Source organism: Bufo bufo, chromosome 1, assembly GCF_905171765.1.
Source record: "Bufo bufo chromosome 1, aBufBuf1.1, whole genome shotgun sequence".
Taxonomy (NCBI): domain Eukaryota; kingdom Metazoa; phylum Chordata; class Amphibia; order Anura; family Bufonidae; genus Bufo; species Bufo bufo.
Genome location: NC_053389.1, coordinates 676,482,789 through 676,508,769, shown reverse-complemented (window position 1 = coordinate 676,508,769; position 25,981 = coordinate 676,482,789). Strand labels below are relative to the sequence as shown.

The 25,981-nt window shown below is 42.8% G+C and overlaps 1 protein-coding gene across 12 annotated transcripts in view; it reads left to right on the top strand.

Moving 5' to 3' along the window:
* The window catches only part of PPIP5K1 (diphosphoinositol pentakisphosphate kinase 1), a 276,308-nt gene that overhangs the window by 91,943 nt on the left and 158,384 nt on the right, over window positions 1-25,981 (top strand). For all 12 annotated transcript variants that reach the window (XR_005775595.1, XM_040414088.1, XM_040414089.1 and 9 more), the window contains exons 10-13: window positions 2,488-2,589; window positions 3,354-3,440; window positions 3,630-3,705; window positions 9,125-9,234. Coding sequence is in view for 11 of the 12 variants with exons in the window: in XM_040414088.1 (XP_040270022.1) it covers window positions 2,488-2,589; window positions 3,354-3,440; window positions 3,630-3,705; window positions 9,125-9,234 (375 nt within the window). In the remaining variant the exon portion in view is untranslated. The remainder of the gene's footprint in view (window positions 1-2,487; window positions 2,590-3,353; window positions 3,441-3,629; window positions 3,706-9,124; window positions 9,235-25,981) is intronic.

The following is a 25,981-nucleotide window of genomic DNA, read 5'->3' as shown; positions in this document are numbered from 1 at the left end:
ACATCAAACTTATTGGGAATTTTACACGAAAAACAATGGTGTGCTTGGTTTTAACGTAACTTTATTCTTTCATGAGTTATTTACAAGTTTCTCTTTGTTTGCAGCCATTGACATGTCGCCGAGGTTAACACGTGAGGAGCGGATAGAAATTGTGTTGATGTCTGGTGAACGCAGTAATCGGGTCATTGCAGTAGATTTCAATGCAAGACACCCTACGAGACCACCCATCTCCCATGCTACAGTTTTAGCAAACTGCTTGCTAAGTTTCGTGAAACTGGTTCAGTGTTGGATTTGCCAAAATGTGGACGCATGAAATCTGTCTCTAATGAAGAAACATCAGTGGCTATCCTAGCTTCATTCAGCAAGAGCCCACAGCGTAGCACTCGCCGCATGTCACTGGAGAGTGGAATTAGTCGAACATCCCTTCGGCGGATATTAGCTACTCACAAATGGCACCCTTACAAACTCCAGCTACTGCAGCATCTCAACGAGGATGATCCAGATCGGCGCACTGAATTTGCAGAATGGGCAAAACAAAAATTGGAATAGGACCCTCAGTTTACGCAGAAGATTTTGTTCAGTGATGAGGCAAACTTTTATGTGAATGGTGAAGTTAACAAACAAAACCACCGACACTGGTCTGACACTAACCCACATTGGATAGATCCCTCCAAGACTGTTGGAACAAAAAATTGATGGTATGGTGTGGTATATGGGGTACAAAGATAGTGGGGCCATTCTTCATCAATGGAAACCTTAAGGCCACTGGATATGCAAAATTGCTACATGATGATGTGTTTCCCTCTTTATGCACTGAAGCTGGCACGTTCCCTGAGTTTTTCCAGCAAGATGGTGCACCACCACATTATGGGTGTCAGGTCCGAGCATTCCTAGATGAACAGTTTCCTGGAAAGTGGATTGGTTGTCGTGGGCCAGTTGAATGGCCCCCAAGGTCTCCCGATCTGACCCCCTTAGACTTTTATCTTTGGGGTCATCTGAAGGCAATTGTCTATGCTGTGAAAATACGAGATGTGCAGCACCTGAAACTACGGATACTGGAAGCCTGTGCTAGCATTTCTCCTGCGGTGTTGCTATCAGTGTGTGAAGAGTGGGAGAAGAGGGTTGCATTGACAATCCAACACAATGGGCAGCACATTGAACACATTTTATAAGTGGTCAGAAACTTGTAAAAAACTCATGAAAGAATAAAGTTACGTTAAAACCAAGCACACCATTGTTTTTCTTGTGAAATTCCCAATAAGTTTGATGTGTCACATGACCCTCTTCCTATTGAAAAAACAAAAGTTGGATTCAAAATGGCCAATTTCAAAATGGCCGCCATGGTCACCACCCATCTTGAAAAGTTTTCCCCCTCACATATACTAATGTGCCACAAACAGGAAGTTAATATCACCAACCATTCCCATTTTATTATGGTGTATCCATATAAATGGCCCACCCTGTAGTTCTATCTTCATCTATTTATAGTAACCAAATCTAACAAATAAAACTATTAGTAACTAGGAGATTCCTTCCAACAAAATATACACTCTTACTGTTTAGGCTTGTGACACACTAGGGTTTTTACTGGATCCGGCAGGGTTCAGCAAAAAAGCTTCCGTTACTGATAATACAACCATCTGCATCCGTTATGAACAGATCCGGTTGTATCATCTGTAACATTGCCAAGACGGATCCGTCATGAACTCCATTGAAAGTCAATGGAGGACTGATCCGTTTTCTATTGTGGCAGAGAAAACTGATCCGTCCCTATTGACTTGCATTGGGGGTCATGCTGGATCCGTCTTGCTCCGCATCCCAGGACAGAAAGAAAACTACAGCATGTAGCGGTTTGCTCTCCGGTATGGGAACGCAACTAAACGGAACGGAATGCATTTTGGAGCATTCTGTTCTGTTCAGTTCAGTTTTGTCCCCATTGACAATGAATGGGGACAAAACTGAAGCGTTTTTTTTTCAGTATTGAACCCCTATGATGGAACTCAATACCGGAAAACTAAAACGCTAGTGTAAAAGTAGCCTTAGACAATATTTATCCACACTAAACCCCTCCCATACTTCCTGCTTTGCGTTTTCAGTGTCTGCAATTGTGATAAGTGATGAAACAAGAGAAAATAACAAATAAGGAGATTGTTACGTTTTGTTGGTTGTTCTTTTTTGTGTGTTTGGATTCTGACTTTAGTTCCTCTTACCAGTACTATATTTCATATAATTCTGGGTTCGGTCTATATCTTGTACAGGTCATTTGTCATCCAAAGTAAAACATTATTTCTGCACAAAAACATAATGAACATTTTGTTTTACAGTAATAATGCCAGTGTAGGTTCTAATGCAGCTATGGATGGATCTATGTATGTGTGTGTATAATATATATATGTCACACATACATGCTTCATATATATTTATAATCTGTATTTGTAAATTGGTCAAATTTGTTGTGCTTATCATGCTCTTTTTATATGCTTATAGGAATATAATAATGAGGGAACTTGCTCCACAGTTTCACATTCCCTGGTCAATCCCAACAGAGGCAGAGGATATACCCATTGTACCAACTACATCTGGCACAATGTGAGTTTCCTGATACTCGTATTAAGTTCCCTTTGCGTTAGCGTATGAAAGAAAACAAAATATCAGTCCTGTTTATTTGTGTGAGTAAAGCTGGCCACACTTGTTAGATAAATGTTGACCACGGCCACCACTTTAATGTGTTTTGGGAACTCCTGACTGTCCCCCAATGGCAGATGTCGGAGGAGATAAGGATGTGCTATGTTCGATTTCAACTGCCTGGTCCTTTTGTTCACGAGGAGATAATTCACTGCCAAAGGTAGCAGCTTTCTCCCCTATCCATGTTCACAACACACGCATGCTTGTCTGACAGCTATGTAATGGGTATGGCCAGCCTAAATTTTCTATTTGTAAGATCCTGTTTAACCCATAAGTGGCTAGAGAGATAATAGTGTTTTTCCATTATTGGGTGGTACTTGCCTGCCAGCTTCTAGATAATGGTGGACATCAGGGGCTCCATGTACCATGAAGGTGGAAATGTCATGTGGCTAAGGATAGACCATCAGGCCTGGCAAGAACCCATCTTCTTCCACCATGACCTGTCCATTAGAAGGTTTTGAAGGACAGAAGATTGCCAGAAACTATAAACTATTTCAGTCTTTTTTTTATTTTGAGAAATCCTGGAATGGTAGATAATGGCTCCTGGCTGCTGAAATTGTAATTTATATATAATGCAGCTTTAGTTGTTGGTCAGCCATCTTTCCCGTACCATATGTGCTATTGATTACTGTGCATGACGTTAATCTTTGCTTTATGCAATATTTTAGGATGGAGTTGCGATGTGTAATTGCAATAATTCGTCATGGGGATCGGACGCCAAAGCAAAAGATGAAGATGGAGGTTCGGCACTCTAGGTAATGGCAACCATGCTGCTTCTATATAGCTTGCAAATGTCTTTTCTTTCCATATAAATGATTTCTGCTATTAACTCGGGACATTGATACTTGAAGATTGTTTAAGACACTATGTTGGAAGCAGAGTCTTTTTGTGTAGGGAAACACTTATAAGCCTTTATTTCACATAGCTTGTATCTTTGTCTTCAGGTTCTTTGAGTTATTTGAACATCATGATGGGTACAAAACAGGAAAGCTCAAACTTAAGAAACCAGAGCAACTACAGGTACGTTAGTTCGCAGAGTTATAAAAAAAAGAAAATAATAAGTCTGTAGATTTTCAGTCTAATCTTCCCAACACCACTGTTGTAGCTATGGCTGTGTACATACTCATCAGTGGTATTGCTTGTAATAGTAATTCTGTATTAAAGGGGTTTTTCAGTGTCTGGATATTGATGAGCTATCTTCAGGATAGGTCATCATTATCAGCTCAGCAAGGATGCGACTTCCAGCGTCCCCACTAGGGATGAGCAAATCGCATAAAACTTCGTTAGAATACTGTACGCAGTGAGCACTCCGTACATTAGTAGAATGTATTGGCTCAGATGAGTCGAAGTTATTACTTCGCGTAGTCTCGCGAGACTTCGGGTAATAACTTCGGAAATTAATTTCTCCTGTTAACCTTTTACCGAACTCAGTTTCGGTTCCAAGTGGTACCTTGGAGCCGAAACCAAATTCGGTAAAAGGTTTTTTCAATCAAATCGTTTTTATTGTTCAAATAAAGTTGGCATATTACAAGACAGTTTGCATCACAATTTTTCTGATATTTTCTCCCCACCACAACTCCAATACACAGAATTGTATAAAACATTATCATATGTCCATATATTTGATACATCTTCCACAGTCATTGTACATAATGAATATACCAAGATAAAGACAAAACAATTACAGAGTAATTTGACTGTTAAAACCCCAACAACTCCCACCCCCCCTCCCCCAACTGCCCACCCCTCCCCCCCCCCCAAATCAGAGCATGAATTTTCAAGACCTTTTTATATTACAACATGAGTGTGAGACAACCATTCATTCCACAACTTTTCAAACTTCTGAGGACATCCTCTCCTAACAAACACTCCCCTCTCTAAAGTGGTAAAAGGTTTTTAACAGTAGAAATTCATTTCTGAAGTCATTACCCGAAGTCTTGCAAGACTTTGAGAAATAATTTATTGGCTCCTATGAGCCGAAGTTATTACAATACTCTACGGAGCACTCGTTCCATACAGTATTCTAACAAAGTTTCATGCGAATCCTCGGATATTTAATCGAAAGTCGATTCGCTCATCCCTAGTCCCCACCAAACAACTGGTTGAACAGGCCGCGCCGCTCATGCAAGTGATGCGTCCACTTTATTGTTGACCTTCAAGCCATTTAGATTGTAGTAGCCATTCAAGTGAACCGGAAGGCATAATTACACTGTACTGCCACTGCAATCTAGACGGCGTGCAAGTAAACATTACAGAGGATGCAGTGCTCACAAGAGCGCTGTGGCCTCTTCAATCAGCTGATCAGTGGGGTGCTGGGAGTTGGACCCCAGTGATCTGATAGTGATGACCTATCCTGAATAAGTCAGTAAATCAGTATCCTGACACGGCACAACTCCTTTAAGGTCAATCTGTCAGTATGCTTTGCTGCCTTTGGTATAGGTCTGCTCTCCTTTTAGCTGAAACAATATTGACTATTAGGAGCTATCAAAGAATACAGCTGTCTTCTAACTAACTTAATGTGGAATGATGTATGCTAAAGATGTACAGCAGAGACCCTAACTCTGCCATTTTCTCTAGATCCATGTTTCTCAACATTTCTAAGCACCCTTTACTTAAATGGGTGAATATGGTTAGAAGGCAGCTCTCACCTGTGGTATTGCAATCACCCTCTGTGCACGGATGCCGCACCTGGATGCGGTAAAGTCCAGAAATATGTGAAGAAAATATCCAGCCCAGTTCAGGTGAAGTATAGTTGACTTTATTCCAGCGTCTAAAAACCGTACAGCAAGTATATATCTACATGTTTCAGACCTCTCAAATATATGGGTCCTTCCTCATGACAAGCATGCTTGTCATGAGGAAGGACCCATATATTTGAGAGGTCTGAAACATGTAGATATATCATAGTTTATAAAATTTAATTAAATCACAATAATAGAACGCGTATATAATTAATATAAAATCTACAATCAACATATAAAATCTGTAGACATAAAATACTCAATACCACAAATGAAGGTAATTAGTAATAACAATCCCTTAATGTCCAAAATCACTGATGTATAAAAAATCTGAAACACAGGTAACTGCGCTTGAAGTCCGGTGCGCACACTGAAGCTGTTAATGAGTAACAGACTCTTGCGCGCTGTTATTATGCTTCCGAATCCAATGTGCATATAGGTATATCAATGAGATTGTGAGCTCTTGCGCACTAATAATTGGCAGTTGGACCAAGCAACTCCTGCTTATGTACCAACACGTGTCCTTAGGTACAGATTTGTACAATGGATTTATCACGCTTATTCAAATAAATTGCCCGTCACATAAAGATCTCGACCGGAGTCTTCCTACCTTCCCATCGATACGTCTCGCAAATACCTCTGTAGACGTGTAAGGTAGATGAGCGGCGTGGAGCGCTCCCGGCCTCTCGCTTGTGGTTCCTGTAGTTTGTTAGTCCCAAATCTCGCGGTATTTCAAATGTGATCTGTGTCCGGACATCGGAGAGCAGAAATTAGCAAATTCTGTGCTCTGCGTGTTGAATATCCAACTTCATCTGTTAGAATATAGTTTGCATGGCCATGCATAAGGTGCGGAGGTGCTATTTCAACAGGTGTGCGGCCCAGACGCGTTTCGGGAATCCTTTTCCCTTCGTCAGTGGTACAGCATCACCTGTAAGCCTCCGCCTTTTATATCTTAGATGAGCACCAAAGCCTGGATCACTGGATTCACTTGGAACATTAAAAAATCGCATGCGTTTTTATTATGCGTTTTCAGTGCGGTTTTTTTCCGGAACATGCGTTTTTTCGTGATATAGATTCCTTCTTCCATTCTATAAGGCTAGTATGCACCCAATTTGTTATTACTTATTGCCTATATAAGTTATTACCAATTTTCTAAATCTCCAATTTAAAAGCATATAAAATTATCATTTTTCTAAATCTTCAGCATAGAATAAAAGGTGAGTTGTAATCCACCTCTTTCTGTCTATGTCTATATACTTATTTGGTACAATTAATCATTTGTGACTTCATTATTATGTGAAATATCAATACAGATATAAAATATATGATATATAATATATAACATATAATATATAACATCTAAAATAGTGCAAAATATATATAAAATCTCTATTATACATCACCATCAATATGGTGACAATATAGACCTTTATTAATATAAAATAAAATAATATAAAAATAGAATAAAATACAATTCTTAAAAATACTTCAAATTGTAGATAATAATAAAATATGTGAAAATAAGAAAGTTGAGAGACTGATTCACATATCTGTACATCTCCAACAAAACCAGATTGTGCATTTTGAATCAGTCTCTCAACTTTCTTATTTTCACATATTTTATTATTATCTACAATTTGAAGTATTTTTAAGAATTGTATTTTATTCTATTTTTATATTATTTTATTTTATATTAATAAAGGTCTATATTGTCACCATATTGATGGTGATGTATAATAGAGATTTTATATATATTTTGCACTATTTTAGATGTTATATATTATATGTTATATATTATATATCATATATTTTATATCTGTATTGATATTTCACATAATAATGAAGTCACAAATGATTAATTGTACCAAATAAGTATATAGACATAGACAGAAAGAGGTGGATTACAACTCACCTTTTATTCTATGCTGAAGATTTAGAAAAATGATAATATTATATGCTTTTAGATTGGAGATTTAGAAAATTGGTATTAACTTATATAGGCAATAAGTAATAACAAATTGGGTGCATACTAGCCTTATAGAATGGAAGAAGGAATCTATATCACGAAAAAACGCATGTTCCGGAAAAAAACCGCACTGAAAACGCATAATAAAAACGCATGCGATTTTTTAATGTTCCAAGTGAATCCAGTGATCCAGGCTTTGGTGCTCATCTAAGATATAAAAGGCGGAGGCTTACAGGTGATGCTGTACCACTGACGAAGGGAAAAGGATTCCCGAAACGCGTCTGGGCCGCACACCTGTTGAAATAGCACCTCCGCACCTTATGCATGGCCATGCAAACTATATTCTAACAGATGAAGTTGGATATTCAACACGCAGAGCACAGAATTTGCTAATTTCTGCTCTCCGATGTCCGGACACAGATCACATTTGAAATACCGCGAGATTTGGGACTAACAAACTACAGGAACCACAAGCGAGAGGCCGGGAGCGCTCCACGCCGCTCATCTACCTTACACGTCTACAGAGGTATTTGCGAGACGTATCGATGGGAAGGTAGGAAGACTCCGGTCGAGATCTTTATGTGACGGGCAATTTATTTGAATAAGCGTGATAAATCCATTGTACAAATCTGTACCTAAGGACACGTGTTGGTACATAAGCAGGAGTTGCTTGGTCCAACTGCCAATTATTAGTGCGCAAGAGCTCACAATCTCATTGATATACCTATATGCACATTGGATTCGGAAGCATAATAACAGCGCGCAAGAGTCTGTTACTCATTAACAGCTTCAGTGTGCGCACCGGACTTCAAGCGCAGTTACCTGTGTTTCAGATTTTTTTATACATCAGTGATTTTGGACATTAAGGGATTGTTATTACTAATTACCTTCATTTGTGGTATTGAGTATTTTATGTCTACAGATTTTATATGTTGATTGTAGATTTTATATTAATTATATACGCGTTCTATTATTGTGATTTAATTAAATTTTATAAACTATGATATTGTGGTCCAATTGTTGAGTGCTCGCCCTAAACCTTGAATCTTGCTACAATTATTACTAGAGGGTGGGTGTTCCTCTATATTGGGCTAGAAGCACCTATTCCAGAACCCTGCCTGAAGTGAGCCGCCATTTTGAGTCTGTTGATTTTACATGTAGATATATACTTGCTGTACGGTTTTTAGACGCTGGAATAAAGTCAACTATACTTCACCTGAACTGGGCTGGATATTTTCTTCACATATTTCTTTACTTAAATGAGCTACCCCAAAATACATAAAACTGATGCTAAGGGTATGATCATACAATGCAATGTATCTGTTCTAGCTTCTGATCCAAATTAATGAATAGGCACCAACCACCCTGACACCGATCGTCATGCAGTCTGTGTTTACGTTGCTGCAGATATTACATATGCGTACAGACTCATGACCACTGCAGCCAACCAATGGTACAATGGTGAAGTCTTGAATTGGCATCTGCAGTGCAGGATTATAGGATTCTTAGTGAGTACTGAATGTGCCCATTTGTTTATTGGACCATAGGTTTCTCCCACTAGAGTTTTTTAAAAAAAAATTATAATCTAATACTCAAAAACACCTTTGCATGAGGACAGTGCAAGTACTCACTACAGACATGATTTGCAACCCTGTGCATTAAATATCATCATAATAATAACTACATCTATATTATTTATATGAAGACTGAAATCTCATGTTATGTCAAACAGGAAGTGCTCGATATAGCAAGACTCCTGCTAGCAGAACTTGGAGCCCATAATGATAGTGAGATCGAGGAGAGGAAATCTAAACTGGAACAGTTGAAAACTGTGCTGGAAATGTAAGTAAAACACTAACCAAGACCTCTGGATGGCCGTATGGTCTTATATTTGCCCTGCTTGCACATGATGAAGATGGAGAACTGCACAGCTACTGTATAAAAATGAATTTATTGGATGTGGATATATTGGATCTGGTTATGCTTAACTTCTTTAGGACACATGACGTACCAGTACGGCATGTTGTCCCGGTACTTAAGGACACACGACGTACCGGTACGTCATGTGTATTTCCGATCACCGCCGCCTGGCGGTGATCGGAACAAGGTGCCTGCTCAAATCGTTGAGCAGGCACCTTGGCTAAATGCGCGGGGGGGGGGGGGGGTCCTGTGACCCCCCCGTGTCAGCGATCGCCGCAAACCGCAGGTCAATTCAGACCTGCGGTTTGTGGCTTTTACATGTGGTGGCGGCAGGTGCAGGTGCTATCGGGTCCCCATAAGGCTGTAGGGGGGACCCGATGGCATGGAAGGCAGCGCGATGCCTAAGGAAGGCATCGCGCTGCCTTCCGGTGACGAGCCTGTGAGATCCAGCCCAAGTAAAAATAAACAAAAATGTAATTTTCCCCAAATAAAGTAAAAAAAAAATTGGTAAATAATAGGGGGGGGGGGAGAGTAGACATATTAGGTATCGCCGTGTCCGTATTGACTGGCTCTATAAACATATCACATGACCTAACCCCTCAGATGAGCACCGTAAAAAATAAAAACTGTGCTAAATAAACAATTTTTTTTGTCATCGTACAAAAAGTAAAACGGCAAGCGATCAAAAAGGCGTATGCCCACCAAAATAGTACCAATCTAACAGTCACCTCATCCTGCAAAAAATGAGCCCCTACCTAAGACAATCGCCCAAAAAAAAAAAAAAATATGGCTCAGAATATGGAGACACTAAAACATGATTTAAAAAAAAAAAAAAAAAAGCTGTTATTGTGTAAAACTTACAGAAATAAAAAAAAAAGTATACATATTAGGTATTGCCGCGTCCGTATTGACCGGTTCTATGAAAATATCACATGACCTAACCCCTCAGATGAACACCGTAAAAAATTTAAACTGTGCTAAATAAACAATTTCTCACCCATATTCATTGGGGGACACAGAGACCATGGGTAAAGCTATGTCCTCTAGGAGGCGTTGACACTAGTAAAAGCTGTTAGCTCCTCCCCTGGCAGCTATACCCTCTCCAGCCTGGAGAGAGAGCTTCAGTTTTTTCTACTGTCAATAGGAGGCAAGACCTCCCCTTCTTCACCCCTTCGGGAGCGGACGCCGGGTTAACCCTCCTGGCCCTCCCTTACTCTTGGTGGTGATAGTATTCAACAATCAGGGGCATACTTATGCCCTGAAAGCATTTCCAGGACCATCCTGTCTGCCTGAGGCCATCACCAGCTCCCTTCAAGCCATCAGCACTCCTCTTGTCATTCCCTTCACTCCTCTTGTTGTCCAAGAAGGGACATCGGCACATGGGGGGTTAATACGCCATCCGGAGCTCACATGTAGAGAGGGGAGCGCAGGAGGCTTCTGCTCCCCTCCACCCTCTGGAGTCGGATTGATGAGGGCCGGCGCCGTCCACTATTGCGACACCTACCTCATTGCCACCCCCTTCGGGAGCGGACGCCGGTCGCTCTGCTCCGGAGGGGGTTAACTGCATATGTTCGGCCGGCACCGCAATATTCTTTGCCCGGCCCGCACTGGCGTCCGCCCGGCCCGCAGGGTGCAACCCTCGTCCGTTGCCGGGCGGGCGCATTCAACTGCTGCTCTGTTAATGCGCTCTCAGTCAGGTCCCTCTGCGCTCCGCCGTGCGCTAATGCATAGTCCCTACCGCCCCCGCTGCAGACCGGGAACATGCACCGGCGGACACACAGGGAAGGGAGCGAAGGAGGCTCTCCCCTATCTGTGATCCGCTGTTGTCAGGGCTCTTAGGGGGTTAATAACTTCCCTGACAGGAGTGGAGGGGTGCGTTCCTTTTCCTTCTCGGTCACCTCCACACCCCCACCCTTCCTCCCTAGGGTCACGCTCTTTCCCTGGAGAGGTTTGGTCCGAAGGGGGGGGGGGGGGGGAGATCAGTGGTTCGGTCTCTGCCGTGATTCCGGTGCGATCTTCCAAGATGGCGTCCGAGGTATACAGCAGTACTTGTCGTATGCATTACCCCCTTCCTTGGGCGGAGTATTGCACTACTACTGGATGCAGTACTCCCTTGGATATTACCTCCCTCCATTGGGGTCTAACCGCACTAGAACTGTTTCAGTGCCGGCAGTAAGCGTTCCCCTTTTGATAGGTGGCGGAACTGCATTCCCACTGGGGTCAGTACTTACTGTATGCATTAGCGCTATGGCATTATCCCTGGTTCAGTGTTGGTGGTGTATTGATACGGGACTCTCCATATGCCTTGCCCTTTCCGAAAGAGGCGTACTCTCTCTATTTGTATTCGGTTCCTGCTGCATGTATTACTGCATTGCCACCCTTCATGGTGGCGTACTTGCACTACCATTGTGCAGTTCTTGCCGCAAGCATTACCCCCTTTCATTGGTGGGATAATTGCAACATTGCCCTTCCACAAGCGATCCACTACAGTGGGGAATGAGTACACATCTTGGATGTTGCACTTCAACTACGCCATGGCTATAGATGCCTTTGCTTCTTCTACAAGTGGGGCGTAGCGAGTATCGTTACACGCTGGTGCCCTGTACTCTTCTTCTAATGGTATTTCGGTGCCGCCATGGGATACTGTGGCTGTTTCCACGTTGTGTCCTTTTCCTTCGGTGCCGGTTTGGGGCAGAAATATGACAACATCTCTCTTCAGGGGGTTGCCCAGCGTCACTCATGTGTCCTAGCGTCCCTTTATCCATGGTCCTCCACTGTTCCAATATGTTATCCACCATTCCTGATGTGGGAAGTGGTTGTGCTGGCACTCTGGTTTGGCTTTGCAGCGTGTTCTCCGCTGGTGCGTTTTTTACGCTGGTACTAGCGTTCGCAGTCGCTGCAGTGGGGCATCCCCTCAGGTAAGGGTTCCACTGGCTTGGCGGTTGTTCCTGTTCGACGCCCCCTTCCCAGGTGGAGTGTTTAAGGTTAGCTCTCCTTCCCTGAGGCAGTATGGTACCATGGCTTCTATCGGATTCCTCTAGTCTGCCCCCTCAGTTTGTGCTGGCAAGGGCACGCTGTGGCTCCTACGGTACGGGGGTCCTGGAGTAGCCATTACATACTCTGGCTCCTCCTGCACGGCTCCTTCGTCAGGTGACGGATTCTTCTAACGCCGAATTCGGTGGCGTATGCTGCATGGCCTCCTCCTTAGGCGGAGTATGGCGCCGCCACTCTCATCAGGTGGCTACTTCTGTGTAGTGCCAGGCCCCGATGGGGAATGGGCTTCGCCCTGCCCCCTTTTCCTTCCGCTTTTTCCTTCTCTGGCTCAGGGTTCACGGTCACTCCGTAAACCTTGGTAGCTCCTACGTTACTACTTCCCCTCATCTACGTTGATGCAGGGTATTGGTTCTGTGGTTTTTTTCTTCCAGTCTCGTCCCGGACTGACTGTTGGGCTGTGATGTTTTTCCATATTCTCCTTCTACAGATGAATCCTACCCGTTGGTCCTGGGTGTCCTACCCGTATCTACAACTACCTCTCAAGACTTGACTACTGACTGCCACGTCAGTCCGATAGTAGTCATGCCTTTTCACTGCACTTTCCGTGGCTAGACTACAAGACTCACCACGCCAGGCGGAGCGGGGTGCTGTCGCGACTCGCCACCGTTGCTGGAGTTTCGTTCCTGGAACAGAACACCCCTTCTATTCTTCCTTCTCAAGGCAGGAGTTTTTCTCTCTTCTTGGTCTGGTCGAAATTTCAATCGAGCAGCGTTGCTACACCGTCAATACACGGTCGCTGACGGAACTCCTCACCGCCGGTGATTTTCATATCGTCTCTATTTCTACCTATCCAATGTATTGATTCCTTGGCTTGCGGTTGGACACGCCACATTCAGGCGTTTTTTTTTTGGTAGTTTATCAGCCGGCTTCTCAGTCTCCCCACAAGCCACTTCGGTGGACCAATTACCGTTTCCGGAATTCCCCCCATGAACCCTTGCGGAAGATGTCTCTCCGACTGCAGTCCTGGAATGTAGTTTTTTCTTTAGGCTATCACATCCATCAGACGGGTGTCTGGGTTGGGGCGCTCTCTTCATTCCTTCTCCCGATGGTGGTCTCTGATTTCCATTTCAATGAAGAAATTGTCCTTCCATCACAGTGTCCCTCCCCTTCACACCCTAGGGAACGGGAGTTACACCATTTGGACGTTGTCAGGGCTCTGACGATTTATTTGCCAGCCTCCAGTTCCTTCCGGCGTACGGGCTCCTCTTTTTTGTCATCCCGGAGGGTCCTCGCAAGGCATTGGCGGCCTCCAGGGTGGCAATTGCACGTCTGCAATTGCTGAAGCATACTGCACCCGGGGCAGGATTCCGCCCTTTGGTGTCACGGCTCACTCCACCAAAGCGGGGGGCGCTCTGGAGGATTCAAGGTTCGGCCGCGCAGTTATGCAAGGCGGCTACTGACCTCCTTACGCACATTCACAAATATTTGCCAGGTGCATACTTACGCATCGGCGGGCGCTGCCTTGGGCCGCATGGTCTTGCAGGCGGCAGTTCTTAGTTGCCTGCAGAGGCGCTTGCTCCATGTGCCTGTGGTTTTCCCTCCCTGTGGACTGCTCTCTGACGTCCCATGGTCTCTGTGTCCCCCAATGAATATGGGCGAGAAAACAAGATTTTTGTATAACTTACCAGTAAAATCTCTTTCTCTAGAGGACATAGCTATACCCATGGTCTCTGTGTCCCCCATTGAAGAGCGAGAAAGAGATTTTACTGGTAAGTTATACAAAAATCTAGTTTTTTTGTCACCTTACATCACAAAAAATATAATAGCAAGCGATCAAAAAGTCATATGCACCCCAAAATGGTGCCAATCAAACAGTCATCTCATCCCGCAAAAATCATACCCTACCCAAGATAATCGCTCAAAAACTGAAAAAACTTTGGCTCTAAGACATTGGAAACACTAAAACATGATTTTTTTGGTTTCAAAAATGAAATCATTGTGTAAAACTTGCATAAATAAAAAAAGTATACATATTAGCTATCGCTGCGTCCGTAATAACTTGCTCTATAAAAATATCACATGACCTAACCCCTCAGGTGAATACAGTAAAAAAAGCCTTTTTTTGTCACCTTACATCACAAAAAGTGTAATAGCAAGAGATCAAAAAGTCACACGCACCCCAAAATAGTGCCAATCAAACCGTCATCTTATGCCGCAAAAATCGTACCCTACCCAAGATAATCGCCCAAAAACTGAAAAAACTATAGCTCTCAGACTATGGAAACACTAAAACATGATTTTTTTTTGTTTTAAAAATTAAATCATTGTGTAAAACTTACATAAATAAAAAATAAAGTATACATATTAGATATCGCCGCGTCCGTGACAACCTGGTCTATAAAAATACCACATGATCTAACCTGTCAGATGAATGTTGTAAATAACAAAAAATAAAAACGGTGCCAAAACAGCTATTTCTTCTTACCTTGCCTCACAAAAGTGTAATATAGAGCAACCAAAAATCATATGTACCCTAAAATAGTACCAACAAAACTGCCACCCTATCCTGTAGTTTCTAAAATGGGGTCACTTTTTTGGAGTTTCTACTCTAGGGGTGCATCAGGGGGGCTTCAAATGGGACATGGTGTCAAAAACCAGTCCAGCAAAATCTGCCTTCCAAAAACCGTATGGCATTCCTTTCCTTCTGCGCCCTGCCGTGTGCGATTTACGACCACATATGGGGTGTTTCTGTAAACTACAGAATCAGAGCCATAAATATTATTGAGTTTTGTTTGGATGTTAACCCTTGGTTTGTAACTGGAAAAAAAATATTAAAATGGAAAATCTGCCAAAAAAGTGAAATTTGGAAATTGTATCTCTATTTTCCATTAATTCTTGTGGAACACCTAAAGGGTTAACAAAGTTTGTAAAATCAGTTTTGAATACCTTGAGGTGTGTAGTTTCTAGAATGGGGTTTTTGGGTGGTTTCTATTATGTAAGCCTCACAAAGTGACTTCACACCTGAACTGGTCCTTGAAAAGTGGGTTTTTGAAAATTTCTGAAAAATTTCAAGATTTGCTTCTAAACTTCTAAGCCTTGTAACATCCCCAAAAAATAAAATGTCATTCCCAAAATGATCCAAACATAAAGTAGACATATGGGGAATGTAAAGTAATAACTATTTTTGTAGGTATTACTATGTATTACAGAAGTAGAGAAATTGAAACTTGGAAATGTGCAATTTTTTACAAATTTTTGGTAAATTTGGTATTTTTTTATAAAATTAATTTTTTTGACTTCATTTTACCAGTGTCATGAAGTACAATATCTGACGAAAAAACAATCTCAGAATGGCCTGGATAAGTCAAAGCGTTTTAAAGTTATCACCACTTAAAGTGACACTGGTCAGATTTGCAAAAAGAGGCCTGGTCCTTAAGGTGAAAATGAGCCAGTTCCCTAAGGGGTTAAAGGCTATGTACACCTTTGACATCAATTTATTTTTATTTTTATGTGAGGCAAGGTTACCAAAAAATGGCTGTTTTGGCACTGTTTTTATTAAAAAAAAATTACAACATTCATCTAACAGGGTAGATCATGTGCTCTACATGATCTATCCTGTCAGATGAATATTGTAAAAAATTCAAAATAAAAACAGTGCCATTTTTTGGTAACCTTGCCTCACAAAAAAACATAATAAAGAGCAATTAAAAATCATATGTACACCAAAATAGTACCAATAAAACTGGTCACCTTATCTCCAATTTTTCAAAATGGGGTCACTTTTTGGGAGTTTCTACTGTAAGGGTGCATCAGGGGGCTTTAACCACCTCAGCCCCCAGTGCTTAAACACCCTGAAAGACCAGGCCACTTTTTACACTTCTGACCTACACTACTTTCACCGTTTATTGCTCGGTCATGCAACTTACCACCCAAATGAATTTTACCTCCTTTTCTTCTCACTAATAGAGCTTTCATTTGGTGGTATTTCATTGCTGCTGACATTTTTACTTTTTTTGTTATTAATCGAAATTTAACGATTTTTTTGCAAAAAAATGACATTTTTCACTTTCAGTTGTAAAATTTTGCAAAAAAAACGACATCCATATAGAAATTTTGCTCTAAATTTATAGTTCTACATGTCTTTGATAAAAAAAAAATGTTTGGGTAAAAAAAAAATGGTTTGGGTAAAAGTTATAGCGTTTACAAACTATGGTACAAAAATGTGAATTTCCGCTTTTTGAAGCAGCTCTGACTTTCTGAGCACCTGTCATGTTTCCTGAGGTTCTACAATGCCCAGACAGTACAAACACCCCACAAATGACCCCATTTCTGAAAGTACACACCCTAAGGTATTCGCTGATGGGCATAGTGAGTTCATAGAACTTTTTATTTTTTGTCACAAGTTAGCGGAAAATGATGATTTTATTATTTATTTATTTTTTTCTTACAAAGTCTCATATTCCACTAACTTGTGACAAAAAATAAAAAGTTCTATGAACTCACTATGCCCATCAGCGAATACCTTGGGGTCTCTTCTTTCCAAAATGGGGTCACTTGTGGGGTAGTTATACTGCCCTGGCATTCTAGGGGCCCAAATGTGTGGTAAAGAGTTTGAAATCAAATTCAGTAAAAAATGACCTGTGAAATCCGAAAGGTGCTCTTTGGAATATGGGCCCCTTTGCCCACCTAGGCTGCAAAAAAGTGTCACACATCTGGTATCCCCGTACTCAGGAGAAGTTGAGGAATGTGTTTTGGGGTGTCTTTTTACATATACCCATGCTGGGTGAGATAAATATCTTGGTCAAATGACAACTTTGTATAAAAAAATGGGAAAAGTTGTCTTTTGCCAAGATATTTCTCTCACCCAGCATGGGTATATATAAAATGACACCCCAAAACACATTCCCCACCTTCCCCTGAGTACGGAGATACCAGATGTGTGACACTTTTTTGCAGCCTAGGTGGGCAAAGGGGCCCATATTCCAAAGAGCACCTTTCGGATTTCACTCATCATTTTTTACAGAATTTGATTTCTAACTCCTTACCACACATTTGGGCCCCTAGAATGCCAGGGCAGTATAACTACCCCACAAGTGACCCCATTTTGGAAAGAAGACACCCCAAGCTATTCCGTGAGGGGCATGGCGAGTTCCTAGAATTTTTTATTTTTTGTCACAAGTTAGTGGAAAATGATGATTTTTTTTTTTTTTTTTTTTTTTTCATACAAAGTCTCATATTCCACTAACTTGTGACAAAAAATAAAAACTTCCATGAACTCACTATGCCCATCAGCGAATACCTTGGGGTCTCTTCTTTCCAAAATGGGGTCACTTGTGGGGTAGTTATACTGCCCTGGCATTCTAGGGGCCCAAATGTGTGGTAAGGAGTTTGAAATCAAATTCTGTAAAAAATGACGAGTGAAATCCGAAAGGTGCTCTTTGGAATATGGGCCCCTTTGCCCACCTAGGCTGCAAAAAAGTGTCACACATCTGGTATCCCCGTACTCAGGAGAAGTTGAGGAATGTGTTTTGGGGTGTCTTTTTACATATACCCATGCTGGGTGAGATAAATATCTTGGTCAAATGACAACTTTGTATAAAAAAATGGGAAAAGTTGTCTTTTGCCAAGATATTTCTCTCACCCAGCATGGGTATATGTAAAATGACACCCCAAAACACATTCCCCACCTTCTCCTGAGTACGGAGATACCAGATGTGTGACACTTTTTTGCAGCCTAGGTGGGCAAAGGGGCCCATATTCCAAAGAGCACCTTTCGGATTTCACTCGTCATTTTTTACAGAATTTGATTTCAAACTCCTTACCACACATTTGGGCCCCTAGAATGCCAGGGCAGTATAACTACCCCACAAGTGACCCCATTTTGGAAAGAAGACACCCCAAGCTATTCCGTGAGGGGCATGGCGAGTTCCTAGAATTTTTTATTTTTTGTCACAAGTTAGTGGAAAATGATGATTTTTTTTTTTTTTTTTTTTCATACAAAGTCTCATATTCCACTAACTTGTGACAAAAAATAAAAACTTCCATGAACTCACTATGCCCATCAGCGAATACCTTGGGGTCTCTTCTTTCCAAAATGGGGTCACTTGTGGGGTAGTTATACTGCCCTGGCATTCTAGGGGCCCAAATGTGTGGTAAGGAGTTTGAAATCAAATTCTGTAAAAAATGACGAGTGAAATCCGAAAGGTGCTCTTTGGAATATGGGCCCCTTTGCCCACCTAGGCTGCAAAAAAGTGTCACACATGTGGTATTGCCGTACTCAGGAGAAGTTGAGGAATGTGTTTTGGGGTGTCTTTTTACATATACCCATGCTGGGTGAGATAAATATCTTGGTCAAATGACAACTTTGTATAAAAAAATGGGAAAAGTTGTCTTTTGCCAAGATATTTCTCTCACCCAGCATGGGTATATATAAAATGACACCCCAAAACACATTCCCCACCTTCTCCTGAGTACGGAGATACCAGATGTGTGACACTTTTTTGCAGCCTAGGTGGGCAAAGGGGCCCATATTCCAAAGAGCACCTTTCGGATTTCACAGGTCATTTTTTACTGAATTTGATTTCAAACTCCTTACCACACATTTGGGCCCCTAGAATGCCAGGGCAGTATAACTACCCCACAAGTGACCCCATTTTGGAAAGAAGAGACCCCAAGGTATTCGCTGATGGGCATAGTGAGTTCATGGAAATTTTTGTTTTTTGTCACAAGTTAGTGGAATAGGAGACTTTGTATGAAAAAAAAAAAAAAAAAAAAAAATCATCATTGTCCACTAACTTGTGACAAAAAATAAAAAATTCTAGGAACTTGCCATGCCCCTCACGGAATACCTTGGGGTGTCTTCTTTCCAAAATGGGGTCACTTGTGGGGCAGTTATACTGCCCTGGCATTTTCCAGGGGCCCTAATGTCTGGTAAGTAGGTAAATGACCTGTGAAATCTGAAAGGTGCTCTTTGGAATGTGGGCCCCTTTGCCCAGCTAGGCTGCAAAAAAGTGTCACACATCTGGTATCTCCGTACTCAGGAGAAGGTAAGGAATGTGTTTTGGGGTGTCATTTTACATATACCCATGCTGGGTGAGAGAAATATCTTGGCAAAAGACAACTTTTCCCATTTTTTTTATACAAAGTTGGCATTTGACCAAGATATTTATCTCACCCAGCATGGGTATATGTAAAATGACACCCCAAAACATATTCCCCAACTTCTGCTGAATACGGAGATACCACATGTGTGACACTTTTTTGCAGCCTAGGTGGGCAAAGGGGCCCAAATTCCTTTTAGGAGGGCATTTTTAGACATTTGGATACCAGACTTCTTCTCACGCTTTGGGGCCCCTAAAATGCCAGGGCAGTATAAATACCCCACATGTGACCCCATTTTGGAAAGAAGACACCCCAAGGTATTCAATGAGGGGCATGGCGAGTTCATTGAAAAAAAAAAATTTTGGCACAAGTTAGCGGAAATTGATTTTTTGGATTTTGTTCTCACAAAGTCTCCCTTTCCGCTAACTTGGGACAAAAATTTCAATCTTTCATGGACTCAATATGCCCCTCAGCGAATACCTTGGGGTGTCTTCTTTCCAAAATGGTGTTATTTGTGGGGTGTTTGTACTGCCCTGGCATTTGAGGGTCTCCGCAATCATTACATGTATGCCCAGCATTAGGAGTTTCTGCTATTCTCCTTATATTGAGCATACGGGTAATGAGATTTTTTTTTTCCGTTCAGCCTCTGGGCTGAAAGAAAAAAATGAACGGCACAGATTTCTTCATTCGCATCGATCAATGTGGATGAAAAAATCTCTGCCAAAAAAAGAAAAAGGAGGGGAAAGGCGTCTGCCAGGACATAGGAGCTCCGCCCAACATCCATACCCACTTCAGCTCGTATGCCCTGGCAAACCAGATTTCTCCATTCACATCAATCGATGTGGATGAATAAATCATTGCCGGGATTTTTTTTTTTTATATATACAAAGTGTTTGCCAAAGTATATGAACACCGCCACCTCCTCAGCTCATATGCCTCGGCAAACATATCTTTTACTGCAGAGGAGAAATCTCGTCTTGCAGCGCCGCATACACCGACTTGCGTGTAATCTGACAGCAGCACAATGCTTCTGTCCGAATGCACATCAGTGCTGCAGCTGGTCGATCGGTTGGTCCACCTGGAAGGTAAAAAAAACAAAACAAAAAAGAAAAAACCAGGCCGCAAAGCAATAACTTTATTAACTTTAGAACAGAACATATTAACTTTTTTAAACTTTTTTAACTTTTTTACTTACCGGTAATTTTTTTTTTGTTTAGTTTTTTTTACCTTTATAGAACAAACCTCTCCTTCCCCATGGGACAATGTGCAAAGCGCAAATCGCCCAAAGATGTGGCGAATTACGTTATGCACTTTATCCCAGGTGAAAGGAGAGGTTTGCAGCAGCTGAGAGTAAAAGGGCCCTAATAGCCCTGTGTGCCTGTCCTGTGAGATGCAATCCCTATGCTAGGTGTACCTGTGTGTGGTACTTCCGGAAACACTCTCCATAGCATAGGGCAGGGTGGTCAGCACAGTCAGGACAGAAATAGCGGGTGTCACGCCTTATTCCACTCCTGCTACAGACACGACATCTTTTTCGGGGTGACGGTTGGGTTGAGGTACCAGGAACGACACTGGGGAAATGTCGCTCGTGTAGACGGCTAACTACACTGGGGGATGGGGCCACGGAACCTCCTGGGTAAAGGAGGTTCTCGATGATCTCTTCCTGGAATTTGAGGAAAGATCGTGTTCTCCCAGCCTTACTGTAGAGAACAAAACTATTGTACAGCGCCAATTGAATTAAATATACAGACACCTTCTTATACCAGCGTCTGGTTCTGCGGGAAACTAAATACGGAGACAACATCTGGTCATTGAAGTCCACCCCTCCCATGAGCGCATTATAGTCGTGGACACAGAGGGGCTTTTCAATGACACGGGTTGCTCGCTCAATTTGGATTGTCGTGTCTGCGTGAATGGAGGAGAGCATGTAAACGTCACGCTTGTCTCTCCATTTCACCGCGAGCAGTTCTTCGTTACACAAGGCAGCCCTCTCCCCCCTTGCAAGACGGGTGGTTACAAGCCGTTGGGGGAAGCCCACGCGACTAGTTCGCGCGGTGCCACAGGCGCAAATCCGTTCTAGAAACAAATGCCTACACACTTGTGTAAAAATTGTCCACATAAAGATGGTACCCCTTGCCGAATAAGGGTGACACCAAGTCCCAGACTGTCTTCCCACTGCTCCCCAGGTAGTCAGGGCAACCGACCGGCTCCAGGGTCTGATCTTTTCCCTCATAGACACGAAATTTGTGGGTATAGCCTGTGGCCCTTTCACAGAGCTTATACAATTTGACCCCATACCGGGCACGCTTGCTTGGGATGTACTGTTTGAAGCCAAGGCGCCCGGTAAAATGTATTAGGCACTCGTCTACGCAGATGTTTTGCTCGGGGGTATACAAATCTGCAAATTTCTGGTTGAAATGGTCTATGAGGGGCCGAATTTTGTGGAGCCGGTCAAAAGCTGGGTGGCCTCTGGGACGGGAGGTGGTGTTGTCGCTAAAATGCAGGAAACGGAGGATGGCCTCAAATCGTGCCCTGGACATAGCAGCAGAGAACATGGGCATGTGATGAATCGGGTGCGTTGACCAATATGACCGCAATTCATGCTTTTTTGTCAGGCCCATGTTGAGGAGAAGGCCCAAAAAAATTTTAATTTCGGAAACTTGGACTGGTTTCCACCGGAAAGGCTGGGCATAAAAGCTTCCCGGGTTGGCGGATATAAATTGTGTGGCATACTGGTTGGTCTCTGCCACGACTAAGTCCAAGAGCTCCGCAGTCAAGAACAGCTCAAAAAATCCCAGGGCCGAACCGATTTGAGCCGTCTCAACCCGAACTCCAGACTGGGCGGTGAAAGGGGGAACTACAGGTGCGGCTGAAGTTGGTGACTGCCAATCAGTGTTTGCCAGCACCTCAGGGATTCTAGGGGCTCTACGGGCCTGTCTTTGCGGTGGCTGCGACGGGGTAACTAGTGCACGTGCCACCGTACCAGCTTCAACTGCCCTTCTGGTGCTCGCCACGTCACCATGTTGTACGGCAGTGCTGGTACTAGGTCCAGGGAGGGCTGCGCTGCTGGTGTATGCCTCACCACGTGATCCGGCAGCGACAGCCCCACTCTGCTGCTCTTGAAGCGGATCCTGCATAACCTGTGGTCTAGCGACATGGGGCCGGGTACGCCTGGTGCTGCCAGGGACCTCCACCTCCTCGTCCGAACTTTGGGTCAGAGAGCCACTGCTTTCCACAGGTTCATATTCTGACCCGCTAGATTCATCAGATGAGGGTTCCCACTCCTCATCCGACTGGGTCAGAATCCTGTAGGCCTCTTCAGAAGAATACCCCCTGTTTGACATTTTGGACTACTAAATTTAGGGGTATTCCCTGAGACTACCCAAGAAAAAAAGCAAGCCTGTCTTACAAAGGGGAGGCTAGCGAAGTACCGGAGGCCGCTGCGGTTGATAAAAAATATCAAAACAGATTTTTTTATCGCCGCAGTGTGTGTAAAATGAATGTGCAGTGATCAAAAAATATATATTTTTTGTCACTGCGGTGGGGCGGGCGTGGGTGAACGCACGTGTGGGCGACCGATCAGGCCTGATCGGGCAAACACTGCGTTTTGGGTGGAGGGCGAACTAAAGTGACACTAATACTATTATAGATCTGACCGTGATCAGTTTTGATCACTTACAGATACTATAAAAGTACAAATGCTGATTAGCGATACGCTATTCAGCGAATAAAAGTGACTGCGGTGCGGTGGGGTGGGCGCTAACTGACGCTAACTACCTAACCAAGGGGCCTAAACTATCCCTAAAACCTAACAGCCAATACTAGTGAAAAAAAAAAAGTGACAGTTTACACTGATCACTTTTTTTCCTTTCACTGGTGATTGACAGGGGCGATCAAAGGGGTGATCAAAGGGTTAATTGGGGTGCAGGGGGGTGATCTGGGGCTAAGGTGTAGTGTTGGTGCTACTCACAGTTCAGTCTGCTCCTGTGCTGGATCCAACCGACGAAAAGGACCAGCACAGGAGCAGAGAAGCCATATAACAGATCATATTTACTAATATGATCTGTTATATGGCTTGTGATTGGATTTTTTAAAAATCGCCAGCCTGCCAGCCAATGATCGTTGCTGGCAGGCTGGTGACGAACTTGTTCTTTAACTTTTGCCGGCCCGCGATGCGCATGCGCGGGCCGGCTTGGAGCGAAATCTCGCGTCTCGCGAGATGACGCGTATATGCGTGACTGTGCGCAGCGCTGCCACCTCCGGAACGCGAATCTGCGTTAGGCGGTCCGGAGGTGGTTAAATGGGACATGGCATCTAAAAACCAGTTCAGCAAAATCTGCCTTCCAAAAACCATGTGGCGCTCCTTTTCTTCTGCGCCTTGCCGTGTGCCCTTACATCAGTTTACGACCACATGTGGGGTGTTTCTGTAAACCACAGAATCAGGGTAATAAATATTGGGTTTTGTTTGGCTGTTAACCCTCGATGTGTTAAAGAGAAAAATGAATTAAAATGGAAAATATGCCAAAAAAGTGAAATTTAGAAATGTCATCTCATAGAAACATAGAATGTGTTGGCAGATAAGAACCATTTGGCCCATCTGGTCTGCCCAATATACTGAATACTATGAATAGCCCCTGGCCCTATCTTATATGAAGGATGGCCTTATGCCGATCCCATGCATGCTTAAACTCCTTCACTGTATTTGCAGCTACCACTTCTGCAGGAAGGCTATTCCATGCATCCACTACTCTCTTAGTAAAGTAATACTTCCTGATATTACTTTTAAACCTTTGCCCCTCTAATTTTAATCTATGTCCTCTTGTAGCAGTTTTTCTTCTTTTAAATATTCTCTCCTCTTTTACCTTGTTGATTCCCTTTATGTATTTTCACGTTTTTATCATATCCCCTCTGTCTCGTCTTTCTTCCAAGCTATACATGTTAAGGTCCTTTAATCTTTCCTGGTAAGTTTTATCCTGCAATCCATGTACTAGTTTAGTAGCTCTTCTCTGAACTCTCTCCAAAGTATCGATATCCTTCTGGAGATATGGTCTCCAGTACTGCGCACAATACTCCAAATGAGGTCTCACTAGTGCTCTGTAGAGCGGCATGAGCACCTCTCTCTTTCTACTGGTAATGCCTCTCCCTATACACCCAAGCATTCTGCTAGCATTTCCTGCTGCTCTATGACATTGTCTGCCTACCTTTAAGGGTCAATTCACGCATCCATAACGTGTTTTGCGGATCCGTGGATCCGCAAAACACAGACAGCGGCAATTTGCGTTCCGCATTTTGCGGACTGCACATTGCCGGCACTATAGAATATGCCTATTCTTGTCTGAAATTGTGGACAAGAATAGGACATGTTCTTTTTTTTTCGGGAACGGAAGTGCGGGTCCGCAATTCCGTATCCGGGCAGCACTACGTGCTGCCCCATAGAAATTAATGGGTCCGCAATTCTGTTCCGCAAAATGCGGAATGAAATTGCGGACGTGTGAATGGACAATTAGTCTTCTGAAATAATGACCCCTAAATCCCTTTCCTCAGATACTGAGGTTAGGACTGTATCACTGATTGTATATTCTGCTCTTGCGTTTTTACGCCCCAGGTGCATTATCTTGCACTTATCAACATTAAATTTTAGTTGCCAAATTTTTGACCATTCCTCTAGTTTTCCTAAATCTTTTTCCATTTGGTGTATCCCTCCAGGAACATCAACCCTGTTACAAATCTTTGTGTCATCAGCAAAAAGACACACCTTAGCATCGAGGCCTTCTGCAATTTCGCTGATAAAGATATTAAACAATATGGGTCCCAGAACAGATCCCTGAGGTACCCCACTGGTAACAAGACCTTGGTCTGAATATACTCCATTGACTACAACCCTCTGTTGTCTGTCCCTCAGTCACTGCCTAATCCATTCAACAATATGGGAGTCCAAGCCCAAAGACTGCACTTTATTGATAAGCCTTCTAAGTGGGACAGTATCAAAAGCCTTACTAAAATCTAGATATGCGATGTCTACTGCACCTCCACCGTCTATTATTTTATTCACCCAGTCAAAAAAATCAATAAGATTAGTTTGACATGATTTCCCTGAAGTAAACCCATGCTGTTTTTCATCTGTCAATCCATGGGATTTTAGTTGTTCTACAATCCTTTCCTTAAGTATGGTTTCCATTAATTTCCCCACTATTGATGTCAGGCTTACTGGCCTATAGTTGCCCGATTCCTCCCTACTAACTTTCTTGTGAATGGGCACAACATTTGCTAATTTCCAATCTTTTGGGGCGACTCCTGTTACCAGTGATTGGTTAAATAAATCTGTTAATGGTTTTGCTAGTTCACCGCTTAGCTCTTTTAATAGCTTTGGGTGTATCCCATCAGGCCCCCGTGACTTATTTGTATTAATTTTAGACAGCTGACTTAGAACCTCTTCCTCTGTAAAGACACATGCATCAAAAGATTCATTAGTCTTCCTCCCTAACATGCTCCTGTGGGCGCTGCGGCCTTTTCTCAGCTTTTCCTAGTCCGAGTGACGAATCGTTCATGTGTCACATGGCCTCGAAGCAGCTGA